General features: G+C 48.2%; 2 protein-coding genes across 5 annotated transcripts in view; one reads left to right on the forward strand and one right to left on the reverse strand.

The window, feature by feature from the left end:
• Window positions 1–13,928, reverse strand: part of LOC141096839 (uncharacterized) — a 281,517-nt gene that overhangs the window by 227,484 nt on the left and 40,105 nt on the right. For 2 of the 4 annotated variants that reach the window (XM_073583673.1, XM_073583671.1), the window contains exon 2: window positions 7,954–8,027. In XM_073583673.1, the coding sequence (XP_073439774.1) occupies window positions 7,954–8,003 (50 nt within the window). In that variant the 5' untranslated portion in view covers window positions 8,004–8,027. Of the gene's footprint in view, window positions 1–4,490; window positions 4,570–7,953; window positions 8,028–10,142; window positions 10,258–13,928 lie in introns of those variants that run through there. The other 2 variants (XM_073583672.1, XM_073583674.1) reach the window with 2 other exon arrangements.
• The window catches only part of EXOC1L (exocyst complex component 1 like), a 48,160-nt gene continuing 44,588 nt past the window's right edge, over window positions 10,357–13,928 (forward strand). The window contains exon 1 of the mRNA XM_073583675.1: window positions 10,357–10,417. The gene's annotated coding sequence lies outside the window, so the exon portion shown is untranslated. The remainder of the gene's footprint in view (window positions 10,418–13,928) is intronic.

Consider the following 13,928-nt stretch of genomic DNA (forward strand, 5'->3'; position numbering starts at 1 on the left):
GGTACTGTACATCCCTTGCAGTTCTGCTGCAGTTCTGCGGGGCTAAATCTGCTGCAGAACTGCAGAAGAATCCGCACCATGTGCACACACCCTTAAGGGTATGTGCACACGTTGCGGATTGGGCTCAGGAATTTCCTGAGCAGATTCTGCATCTCTTGGCAGAATCTGCAGGTCAAAATCCGTGTGGTTTTTTTTGCGGATTTTGTGCAGATTTAATGCGGATTGTCATGCGTTTTTTGGCATGCGGTTTTCTATAATGAAATGGGTGTAGAAACGCAGCAGAATCCGCACAAACAATTGACATGCTGCCGAAAATAAACTGCTGCGAATTCCGTACGGAATTTTCCGCAGCATGTGCACAGCAATTTTATTTTTCCATTGGTTAACATTGTTTGGTCAAACACTTGCGGATCTGTAGTGATTCCGCGCGGAAAATCCGCTGCGGATCTGCAACGTGTGCACATACCCTAAGACCGCGCCTCCAACTTTCTGAAAAATAGCTCAAATATGGATTCAAAATGGAACAGAAATGTTTAAATGTATCCCACTGAATTAGGCCACGTCCCGACAATCAGGAATAGTGGAGTTTTGTACACAGCATATTTTCGCTGCGTTCTAATTAACGCACCTATTTGTCAGTACATGCGGATCCATTGGTCTAAATCCGCAGCGGAGACTGGTGTCTCCTCTACAGAAATTGAATGCCCCAAGTCATAAACCTGCACCGCGGATGAGTTTATGCAGCGTTAAACAGAAGCACAGTGGGCATGAGATTACTATAATCCCATCCACTGTGCTTGTAATATAGAATGCAGCATTTTGGACAAAGCGCAAATGTGCTGAGTCCAAAATTCTGCTATTCCTCATCATGGGCACGTAGCCTTAAGGCTATGTACCCATGTATGCAGAAAATTTCTGCATGAAAACCGGACTCCTTCCCAGAAAGCTGGAGTTTTTTTTTCCACGCGTTTTCCGGGCGTTTTTTATGCATTTTTTTCTGGATCGGCCCCAGTCACATAGAAAATAGTTAGAAATGCGGATTTTTCGGCTAAATTAATGAGCATGCTGCGCTTTTTACCGCGATGCGTTTTTTCTCTGGAAAAAAAATGCATCAATATGCACAAAAAATGCAGAATTCATTAAAATGAATGGGATGCTTCTTTTAAGCGATTTTTAAGCGTTTTTGCCGGGAAAAATGCTTAAAAAATGCGAAAAACGCTTACGTGTGCACACACCCTAAGGGCTAAGAAGTAGAACCGTACATAATTGTATACAATGCCTAAAATAATGCCCATTGCCATAAAAATAAATCCCAGGAGACAAAAATAAAATTAATTATAAAATCAAACTGTCCCCCACTTATGTTTTTATAGTGGTAAAATAACTACTAGTCTCAGCAAGCCATTAGAAGATCTAGCACTACTACAGTCTTGTACTTCTTGCCTTTGTATATTATGTCGTGATGCCGATGCGGACATACCGCTGATGCATACCGCCAGGGCCCGGAGGTGAAGGGGGTCCCTCCGGCAACAGCAACTATTTCACCGCAATGTTCATCCGAGGACACACATTCAGCTGAAATTTATTGCGGAGCAGGGGACCCACCTATTCCCTGCTCTACCACACAAGCCGCCGGTCAGAGGCCAGCAGCTGATGTTAGCATGCTCGTGACTAGGGGGTGCATGGCAGTGACATCATGTACCATACCTGGGGATATGGAAGTCAGCTGCCGACTCCTGCGCCAGCTGTAGAAGAAGACCCCGCAAGGTGTGGGAGTGTGGGGGAAGGTTGTAGTGCTTGTTTTTCTTAAATGTATTGGAGAACAGAACAGGACACATTATCCCAGGAAGGGGGCCAAAATGGGGGACGTTATACGAGGCTGGGGCACATTAAACCTGGAAGGGGACAAGGATGGGGCATATTATGCCAGGAAGGAGACTAGGATTGGGCACATTATACCAGGAAGGGGCATATTATCCCAGGAAGGGGACCAGGATTGAGCACATTATCCCTGGAAAGGAATCACGATTGGGCAAAATAGCTCAAGAATGGGACCAGGATGGGGTACAATATCCCAGGAAAGGGGACCAGGATGGGGCATATTATTATTATTATTATTTATTGTTATAGCGCCATTTATTCCATGGCGCTTTACATGTAAGGAGGGGTATACATAATAAAAACAAGTACAATAATCTTAAACAATACAAGTCGTAACTGGTACAGGAGGAGAGAGGACCCTGCCCACGAGGGCTCACAATCTACATATTATCCCAGTATGAGGACCAAGATGGGGTACATTATCACAGGAAGGAGACCAGGATGGGGCACATTATATCTGATGGGGCATATAATCCCAGGAAGGGGACTAAGATTAGGCTCATTGTCCCAGAAAGGGGACCAGGATTCGGTCCATTATTCGAGGAAGGAGACCAGGAGGGGGCACTTTATTCCAGGACGGGGTACATTATTCCAGGAAGGCGTAATATAAGGCGTGGAAGTGTGGGGGAAGGCGAGGTGTATTGTTTTTTTTAATGTATTAGAGAACAGAACAGGGCACATTATCCCAGGAAGGGGACCGGAATGGGGCATATTTAACTAGGATAGGGCACATTAACCCAGGACGGGGACCAGGATTGGGTACATTACCCCAGGCAGAGTACCAGGATTGGGTATATTATCCCAGGAAGGAGATCAGGGTGGGGCACATTTTACTAGGGTGGTGCATTTTATCCCAGCCAGATGACCAGGATTGGGCCATTATCCCAGGAAGGGGATCAGGATGAGGCAAAATATCCCAAGTATGGGTCTAGAATGGGGTACATTATACCAAGAAAGCAACCAGGATGGGGCACATTTTACAAGGATAGGGCACATTAACCAAGGAAGGGGACCAGGATTGGGTGCATTATGCCAGGAAGGACATCAGGATGGGGCACATTACACCAGGATGGAGCATATTATCCTAGGAAGGGGACCAGGATTGAGCACATTATCCCAGGAAGGGGAACAGAATGGGGCAAAATATCTCAAGAATGGGTCCATGATGGGGTGCATTATCCCAAGTAGGTGACCAGGATTGGGCATATTACCCCAGTAATGGGACCAGGATAAGGTACATTATACCAGGAAGGGGACCATGATTGGGCAAATTATCCCAACAAGAGAAACAGGATGGGGCAAAATATCCAAAGAATGGACCAGGATGGCGTACATTGACTCATGAAGGGGACCAGGATGGGGCCCATTATCCCAGGAAGGACACCAGGATGGGGCACATTATTCCTAGATGGAGTATATTACTCCAGGAAGGTGTAATGAAAGTTGTGGGAGTGTGGGGAAAGGTGAGCTGTATTGTTTTTTTAATGCATTGGAGAACAAAATAGGGCCCATTTATCCCAGGAAGGGTACCAGAATGGGGAACAGTATACTAGGATAGAGCACATTAACTTAGGAAGAGGACCAGGATTGGGTACATTATGCTAGGTTGTGGTATATTATCCCAGGAAGGAGACCAGGGTGGGGCACATTATACTAGTATGGGGCATATTAGCCCAGCAAGGGGACCGGGATTGGACCATTATCCCAGGAAGTGGACCAGGATGGGGCACATTATCCCATGAAGGGGACCAGCATGGGGAACATTATCCCATGAAGGGGACCAGATTGGGACACATTATATAAGGAAGAGGACCAAGATGGAGGACATTTTATCAGGAAGGGGACAGGGATGAAGGAGATTATACCAGGATGGGAGACCTTATACTAAGGAAGGAAGCCAAGTTGAAAGATATTACCCCAGGAATGGGCCCAATATGGGGGAATTTATTACGTACCATCCTCTCTAGTTATGTGTGGGGGGGTCCGTTATTACATAGCATCTTCGTTTGTTGTGTACAGCGCTGTCCAATTATTACATAGTATTATGACTTGTTATATATAGCACCATCTACAGTATATACTGTATATAAAAATGAACGTATGTGTGTGTTAGGGATGGCGGAACGTACCAAATAATAAAGATGGTAATAAGGTGCGTTCGCAGCCCGGGGTCCACCGTGCAGGGGTGATAAACCGCTGCTCAGTAATGGCGCACGCTATATGGCGGTATAATAGAGGAACATATGCGGGTTAACGTCACCTGATGTGTACAGGGGCGGACTCTGTTGCTTCACAGAGCCGCACTACCGCTGAACATAAATGCCAGAGCCTGTTAAAGCTCACAGACCTAGGCAAGGTAAACGCTCAATATCAGGTCACAGAACTCAGCCCCAAGGACACAGGGTCAGAGTCCCTCTAGACCTACTAAGCATGCGGCGTCACAGCTGCGGACGCCACTAAGTGACGCAGGCGACCGTGGAGTGTCGACCAAGTGAATCGTGGCGTACAGACCAAGCCACCACTTGGCGTTGATGCCAGTCTCTGACTCTGCCTCCTACTTGCTCCTCAGCCTAGGCGCTAACAGGCTAGGCTACACAACACATACGTACCAAGGACAGGGGTTTCCAATGAGTCATTCACCAGAGAATACATGCATACAACTCTCACTCCACATGATCTAAATCTTTCTCTATATTAGCGCATGGCCGAGCGACCATGCGAACATTTTATAGCCGCGTCCTACTGGGACCTTACTGATGGTCCAATCCGAGCTGGAGAAGGACCTGAGCATGTGACCTCTGATCTCCAATGAGAGATCGTCCCACGGGCATGCTCAGTGGATCGAAAGGAGGACTTAGCCCCTGGAGTAGCTTGCTGCTGACCAGCATGCGTTGCTATAGCTGGACCAGAGGTGGCAGAAGCAACCAAACCTACAGAGCTGGTCTGAGCAGAGCGCCTGGATCGACAAGTCTTCAGAGGAGCCTCCTCTGTGGCCCGGAGAGGAATGGGAGACTGCCGAATGCAAGGCTCGGGATTCCTGCTGTGCAGCGACAGGAACCTGATGCCTAACAGCATGTGTGTATCACGAAGCATCTTTCATTTCACCAGAGCTGTTCAAAGGAAGCTGAGCTGTGATTGGTTGCTATGAGCAAGTTTTCCCACTTGACAACACCTCAGCAGACACTGGGTGGGAGAAATATAGCATACCTGGGAACATAAGCTCCCAGCCATTGTCTGCCCCACAGAAAGAAGCACAGAGCGCTTTGCTTTTGAACCCAGGCCTCTCTTAAAGGGATCCCCGGTATGGAAGTTAGGACCGTTCTACTCAGCTCTGTGGTTCTGACCCCAGGGTTTCTTAAAGGGATCATTGGTATGGAAGTTAGGGCAAATCCACTCTGCGCTTTGGTACTGACCCCAGGCCTTTCTTAAAGGGATCTCCGGTATGGAAGTCAGGGTAAATCCATCCAGCACTTTGGTTCTGACCCCAGGCCTCTCTTAAAGGGATCCCCGGTATGAAAGTCAGGGCAATTGCCTTCAAATGCTCTGGTTCTGATCCCAGGCTCTCTAAAAGGGATCCCCAGTATGGAAGCCATGGCAAATCCACTCTTCGCTTTGGTACTGACCCAAGGCCTCTCTTAAAGGGATCCCCGGTATGGAAGTTAGGACCGTTCCACTCAGCTCTGTGGTTCTGACCCCAGGGTCTCTTAAAGGGATCATTGGTATGGAAGTTAGGGCAAATCCACTCTGCGCTTTGGTACTGACCCCAGGCCTTTCTTAAAGGGATCTCCGGTATGGAAGTCAGGGTAAATCCATCCAGCACTTTGGTTCTGACCCCAGGCCTCTCTTAAAGGGATCCCCGGTATGGAAGTCAGGGCAATTGCCTTCAAATGCTCTGGTTCTGATCCCAGGCTCTCTTAAAGGGATCCCCAGTATGGAAGTCAGGGCAAATCCACTCTTCGCTTTGGTACTGACGCAAGGCATCTCTTAAAGGGATCCCCGGTATGGAAGTTAGGACCGTTCCACTCAGCTCTGTGATTCTGACCCCAGGGTCTCTTAAAGGGATCATTGGTATGGAAGTTAGGGCAAATCCACTCTGCGCTTTGGTACTGACCCCAGGCCTTTCTTAAAGGGATCTCCGGTATGGAAGTCAGGGTAAATCCATCCAGCACTTTGGTTCTGACCCCAGGCCTCTCTTAAAGGGATCCCCGGTATGGAAGTCAGGGCAATTGCCTTCAAATGCTCTGGTTCTGATCCCAGGCTCTCTTAAAGGGATCCCCAGTATGGAAGTCAGGGCAAATCCACTCTTCGCTTTGGTACTGACCCAAGGCCTCTCTTAAAGGGATCCCCGGTATGGAAGTTAGGACTGTTCCACTCAGCTCTGTGGTTCTGACCCCAGGGTCTCTTAAAGGGATCATTGGTATGGAAGTTAGGGCAAATCCACTCTGCGCTTTGGTACTGACCCCAGGCCTTTCTTAAAGGGATCTCCGGTATGGAAGTCAGGGTAAATCCATCCAGCACTTTGGTTCTGACCCCAGGCCTCTCTTAAAGGGATCCCCGGTATGGAAGTCAGGGCAATTGCCTTCAAATGCTCTGGTTCTGATCCCAGGCTCTCTTACAGGGATCCCCAGTATGGAAGTCAGGGCAAATCCACTCTTCGCTTTGGTACTGACGCAAGGCCTCTCTTAAAGGGATCCCCGGTATGGAAGTTAGGACGGTTCTACTCAGCGCTCTGTTTCTGACCCCAGGCTGACGGGCTGATGTGGGATATTAGGGGTAGTAGTACGGTGGCTCTGGCTGACGGGATGATGTGGGATATTAGGGGGAGTAGTCCGGTGACTTTGGCTGACGGGATGATGTGGGATATTAGGGGTAGTAGTCCGGTGGCTCTGGCTGACGTAATGATGTGGGATATTAGGGGCAGTAGTCCGGTGGCTTTGACGGGATGATGTGAGATATTAGTAGTCCGGTGGCTCTGGCTGATGGGACTATGTGGGATATTAGGGGTAGTAGTCCGGTAGCTCTGGCTGACGGGATGATGTGGGATATTACAGTGAATGTGGCTATGGGGAGTGGGCGGGGCTATACACTCAGATTTATATATAGATATAATCATTATAATTTGTAATAACTAACTGTTGTTAGCTACTATGCCCGGGCAGCGCCGGGCTCTTCAGCTAGTTCCTTATATAGTGTAATCTTGTTATTTTTGCTAATCACAGCACCCTCTCTTTATTACATATTCCCCTCTCTTGCTAGATGTAAAATGACTGCTGATGGAGCAGCCGGTGACCAGAAGACCAGACCAACTTCCCCCTCCATTAGGAAAGAAGCTTTCCCATGCACCATCAGCAGTCATTTCATTATATATCTAACAAGAGAGGATGCAATGTAGTAAACACAGGGCGCTATAAGTAACAGAAACAAGAGGATCCGATATGTAGGGAACGGTGCTGTATGTAGCAAGAGAGGGCACTTTGAAATAAGGAACGGTAATATACATAATGAGAGGAGACTATGTAATATAGATATGTATATATCTAAAAGGAAAAAGTGGAACAGCACACTTAAACAGCTGTATCAGATGGGTACATAATCTATTACACAAAACATCCGTATTTTGTAAAAATATATAAAAGCTGAAAAAATAGGCAGCACTCCAATACTTACCAAAAGTTAAAGGACTTTTATTTAGCCCATGCAGCGTGGCGACGTTTCGGTTCAAATGAACCTTTCTTAAGCTCAAAAAAAGTTCATTTGAATCAAAACGGCGCCATGCCACATGGGCTAAATAAAAGTCCTTTAACCTTTGATAACTATAGGAGTGCTGCCTATTTTTTCTATTTTTATGTATATATCCATATGCATAGGTTGGTTGCCATAAAAGCCTGTCCGTGTCCACTCTTGGGATATGCAATGAAAAATATACAGCAACAATGAAAAAAAATCTACCCAAATCTCTCCATAATCCATAACCTGAAAAGGGCTATGGAGCTGCTTTTCATAAAATTTTGAGGCGTCAGAATTTATAACTTATACACTACAAATAAGATCTCATTCTCCAGGTGATGATACCTTTTCATGTTGAGCAGCATCCCACACACATGCTTTATATTGGTGGCCATACGGTAGAACCTTCCACATTCTCCCTGCAAGGAAGCACTGGCATGAAATATTTATTCCCTATTGAGCATAATTCTAGAAAGTATTTAGAAGAGATCATTCCTTACCTTTTCATCAGTAAGGAGCACAGAACTCATTCTGTAGACTACACACTGTCCTGTGGCAACCATGAGTCGCTAACACAGGAGATGAAGTAACATGTTTGCCTACCTGAATGATCTTGTGGTATGTGTAGCCAGGGAGACATTGCTTACAAAATGAATGATAATTTCCTGTAAGAAGCATTGCTCTATACAACTGGTGCTCAATAGCTGTGTGTGTCGCACTATTTTGCAAAAAGAATAAAAGCTCACTGTCATATGTAAAAGTTCAAGTCCCAGCGGTGGGACAGCCATGGATCACCAAGTCATTGCCTATCAGCAGTTATTACTGATTACTTATTAGGCTGGGGTCAAGTGAACATTTTGCTCTCATCTGAAAAAATCTGTCAGATTATGCTAAGTATTCTCTGATCAGACTATGATCAGAGTGTGATCAAAGTGTGATACAATTTTATCAGATTTCGAGAATTAAAAAAATGTTTCTCCTTCTGCTCCATTCAGTTTGTCAGTGAAAATTTCCTCCAAATGCAGTCCGATTTTTCTCACTGACCCATAGACTTGAATTCCGAACGTTGGAGGCAAATATCATGCAGGCTGCGATCTTTTCCCTCTGATTGCTGTCATTGAATAACCTTGGGACGAGTGCTATCCATCAAAACAACGGATAACACTCGTCTGATTTTTACAGTCTTGTGCACGAGCCCTTATGCTCACTTATATAGCACCATTAATTCCTCAGCACTCTACAGATCTACAGACATCATCATCACTATCTTTAGAGTGTGGGAGGAAATCAGAGTACCCAGAGGAAACCCACATACAAACATGGTGAGAACATACAAACTCCTTGCCGATGTTGTCCTTGGTGGGATTTGAGCCCAGGACCTCAGTGTTGTAAGGATACAGTGCTAACCACTTTTTTAAATAATATAAAGGCATAAATGTGGGTCCTCCTACATATTTGTTATTACATATTTGTTGCACTAAATGCCTTCTGATCTTATGATCATGTAATATGCTCTGACTAGTGATAACTTTGAGTTAACATGCTCGGATAAGGTGTTATCTGAACATGCTTGGGTGCTAACAGAGTGTCTTCAGCAGGGGCTGGCTGGCAAATTTTAGCCTGGGTAGCAAGCACAATGCAGTGGCCCACTGTGATGCGGGCCGCGGCCCATCTTAAGGCATGGGTCTCCTGTAGTGGCACTTAAGTATAGCACATGTGCGACAGAGGTACACATTCTAACAACCTATTTCATAAAAAGGGTTGAGGAACAAAAAATACTTATCAATATAAAAAAGGCTCTGTTAGTGTATCACCACCGAAAACACAATTAAGTGCTCAATTAACAAATTTATTTCTCTCATTTGCTTCATATCAGCATGTCAGCCAGGGGTCCACCACATACCATAACATTGATATCAGCACAAATCCTGCCTTGCTGCAGGTCCAGCTCTCTGAACCCTCGGCACGCTACACCACCACTATCAGTACATGGCAATACTACCGTAATTTTACTAAATTATCGGTAGTGGTTGTAGGTTGTAATAGTGCCTATACAACCAGCCGATATCTCAGCCCCATATTTTCAGCGCAGTGATATATATATTTATTAAAAAAAAATTAAGAAACCACCACATCAAATCCCTGTCATGGCCAGCCCATTCTTCAGACCTGAACCCCATTGAAAACCTCTGGAATGTAATCAAGAGGAAGATGGAGTGTAACAAGCCATCAAACAAAGAAAAACTGCTTTCATTTTTGTACCAGGAGTGGCATAAGGTCACCCAGAAACAGTATGAAAGACTGGTGGAAAGCATGCCAAGACGCATGAAAGCTGTGATTAACAATCATGGTTATTCCAGCAGGGACTGGAGTAGGAGTGGGGCTCAGACTCGCCTGTAGGCTGTGGCACACTGTAACCTGGAGGGTCACATCCACATTATAGAGGGTAACATTCATATTACAGAGGTTTAAATCCACATTACAGAGGGTCACATCCACATTACAGAGGGTCACATCCACATTATAGAGCAGACCTGGGCAAGTGCGACCCGGGGGCCACATCTGGAACGAGACAGCTGTGAGGCTGGAAATCAGAGGTCCATGGGCCGCACGCCTGGCCTCTCGCTGTTTCCATGTGAGCCACGGCGCTGCTGACTCCTTTAGTGGAGGAGGGGCCTCCGGCGACTTCCTCCACCAGTGTATGAAACAGCTGACACGATGAAATGACATCATTGCCTCAGCTGTTTACTCTGGAGAGTCCACACACCGGAGGCAGGGAGAGCAGCAAAGCGCCAGGGAACGGGACGAGGTGATAATGTGGTGTTTTTTTCCTTATGTGTATGGGCCATTTGGGTGGGCATGGGGAGGCTATGGGGGTGACGACATGGTGCTGCACACCTGGGGTGGGTGACGACATGGTGCTGCACACCTGGGGTGGGTGACGACATGGTGCTGCACACCTGGGGTGGGTGACAACATGGTGCTGCACACCTGGGGTGGGTGACGACATGGTGCTGCACAACTGGGGTGGGTGACAACATGTTGCTGCACACCTGGGGTGGATGACGACATGGTGCTGCACAACTGGGGTGGATGACGACATGGTGCTGCACACCTGGGGTGGGTGACGACATGGTGCTGCACACCTGGGGTGGGTGACGACATGGTGCTGCACACCTGGGGTGGGTGACAACATGGTGCTGCACACCTGGGGTGGGTGACGACATGGTGCTGCACAACTGGGGTGGGTGACAACATGTTGCTGCACACCTGGGGTGGATGACGACATGGTGCTGCACACCTGGGGTGGGTGACATGTTGCTGCACACCTGGGGTGGATGACGACATGGTGCTGCACACCTGGGTTGGATGACGACATGGTGCTGCACACCTGGGGTGACATGAGGGGGTGATATGGTGCTGCTGCTGCACATAGTTTATATAGGGACGCTGTGTGGGACTCATACCGCATATGGGGTAGGCTGTGTGGGGCTCATGCAGTCTTTCACCCAGAAGCAGGGTGAAAGACTGGTGGAAAGCATACTAAGACGCATGAAAGCTGTGATTAACAATCATGGTTATTCCAGCAGGGACTGGAGTAGGAGGGGGGCTCATACTCGCCAGTGGGCTGTGGCACACTGTAACCTAGAGGGTCACATCCACATTATAGAGGGTAACATTCATATTACAGAGGTTCAAATCTACATTACAGATGGTCACATCCACATTATAGAGCAGACCTGGGCAAAGTGCGACCCGGGGGCCACATCTGGAACGAGACAGCTGTGAGGCTGGAAATCAGAGGTCCATGGGCCGCACGATGCCCGCCTGGCCTCTCGCTGTTTCCATGTGCGCCACGGCGCTGCTGACTCCTTTGGTGGAGGAGGGGCCTCCGGTGACTTCCTCCACCAGTGTGTGAAACAGCTGACATGATGAAATGACATCATTGCCTCAGCTGTTTAGTCTGGAGAGTCCACGCACCCGAGGCAGGGAGAGCAGCACAGCGCCAGGAAACGGGATGAGGTATGTGGTGTTTTTTTTCCTTATGTGTATGGGCCATTTGGGTGGGCATGGGGAGGCTATGGGGGTGACTACATGGTGCTGCACACCTGGGGTGGGTGACAACATGGTGCTGCACACCAGGGGTGGGTGACGACATGGTGCTGCACACCTGGGGTGGTTGACGACATGGTGCTGCACACCTGGGTTGGATGAAGACATGGTGTTGCACACCTGGGGTGACATGAGGGGGTGATATGGTGCTGCTGCTGCTGCTGCACATGATTTATATAGGGAGGCTGTGTGGGACTCATGCCGCGTATGGGGTAGGCTGTGTGGGGCTCATGCAGTATATAGGGAGGCTGTGTGGGGCTCATGCAGCATATAGGGAGGCTGTGTGGGGCTCATGCAGTATATGGGGAGGCTGTGTGGGGCTCATGCAGTGCATATAGGGAGGCTGTGTGAGACTCATGCAGTATATGGGGAGGCTGTGTAGGGCTCATGCAGTATATGAGGAGGCTGTGTGGGGCTCATGCTGTATATATAGGGAGGCTGTGTGGGGCTCATGCAGTGTATATAGGGAGGCTGAGTGAGGCTCATGCTGTATATATAGGGAGGCTGTGTGATGCTCATGCAGTGTATATAGGGAGGCTGTGTGGGTCTCTTGCCGCATATAAGGGGCTGTTGGGGGGGCTCATACAATATACTGAATGGGCTATGCTCAGGTTCAAAACAATATATAAGGGGGTGTCAGCATTCTTAATTCTGCTCAATATACAATTCTGATACAATTAATATTAATCAAATTATCAACAATATAATAATTATAAAATATCAATATTAATATTGAGAAGAATTAATTTTGCCCTATTGGTTCGGCCCTCCATGACAGTCATTGTCTCTCATGTGGCCCCTCAGGAAAATTAATTGCCCACCCCTGTTATAGAGGGTCACAACCACATTACAGTGGGTCACATCCACATTATAGAGGGTCACAAACATTATAGAGGGTCACATCCACAATATAGAGCGTCACAAACATTATAGACGGTCACATGATGGGACCCTCTAAAATGTGGATGTGGCCCTCTATAATGTGGATGTGGCCCTCTAAAATGTTAATGTGACCCTGCGTAATGGGAATGTGACCCTCTGTAATCGGGATGTGAGAACAGAGAGAGAGAAAGGTAGAGGGGAAAGAAAGAAAGAACAGAGAGAAAGAAAGAAAAGACAGAGAGAGAAATAAATAACAGAGAGAGAGAAAAAAAAAAGAGAGAAAGAAAGATAGATTCTATAAAGATACTATCCCATTGTAATGCCCACCTGAGTCTCCCGGTGTGGTTTTTGCAGGTACGCAGGATTCAGTGACGAGTCGCGAGACAATTTGGTGCTTTCTAGAATAACGTTTAAAAGACTAGAGGGAACTTTCCTCAGTCACGGCCTGATCAACAAAAGGGGTATACAATCATAGAATCATAGAATTGTAGAGTTGGAAGGGACCTCCTGGGCCATCTGGTCCAACCCCCTGCTCAAAGCAGGATTCGCTAAATCATCCCAGTCAGATGTCTGTCCAGCCTCCGTTTGAAGACTTCCATTGAAAGAGAACTCACCACTTCTATGGAAGTCTTCACGGGTTGCCCTCGCAGGGGCTCAATACAAGCAAACACAAACGGGTAGAACACGACTACTTCCGGCAATAGCCGGTCACTATAGGGCCGCGGTATGGCCGACTACGGGTCCTTAATTATAGTCAACTTAGCCGTCCAGACGTCCCTCGCAGTTCAGGATGGTGGTCTTTCGGCGTAGTAGTCGCTGGGCCCAGTTGCTGAGGCGTTGGCGAAGTTTTTGCGCGCTCCGGCGCGCCAATGACACTGGAGCCCCACAGGCCCCGGCGGAGTCCTTGGACGGATGGGCCGCAACCCCCGGACTGGGGCAAGCGGCAGCGATATGGGGTAGCGAATGACAGGCCACCTGCGCAGCTAACGGCTGCGACAGGGAGTCCACGGCCAGCAGAGGCTCGGCCCCTGCTGCGGACCGGAGCGGGACAGTGGTAGCCGCCGACGGCACTGTACTTGCCGCGGCCACTGGTGAGAGCTGGGCGGCTGCGGGTGGCAGGGAACGGGCCGCAGCCGCAGTCTGGAACGAGACGCAGCAGCCACGGGCGACCGCGGGTAGGCCGCAGCCGCGGGCTGAGGTGAGGCGGCAGCGGATGCGGGTCAAACTGGGGCCGCAGTGGCTGCAGGTTGGAGCGGGGCAGCAAGTCTTGGATGATCGCCTTGGCGCCGTCCCTCTGGAGTCCTCAGTGAGCGTCTTCCCTGGCA

The sequence above is a fragment of the Dendrobates tinctorius genome, unplaced genomic scaffold (assembly GCF_039654945.1).
Source record: "Dendrobates tinctorius isolate UK_male_01 unplaced genomic scaffold, ASM3965494v1 ptg000079l, whole genome shotgun sequence".
NCBI lineage: Eukaryota > Metazoa > Chordata > Amphibia > Anura > Dendrobatidae > Dendrobates > Dendrobates tinctorius.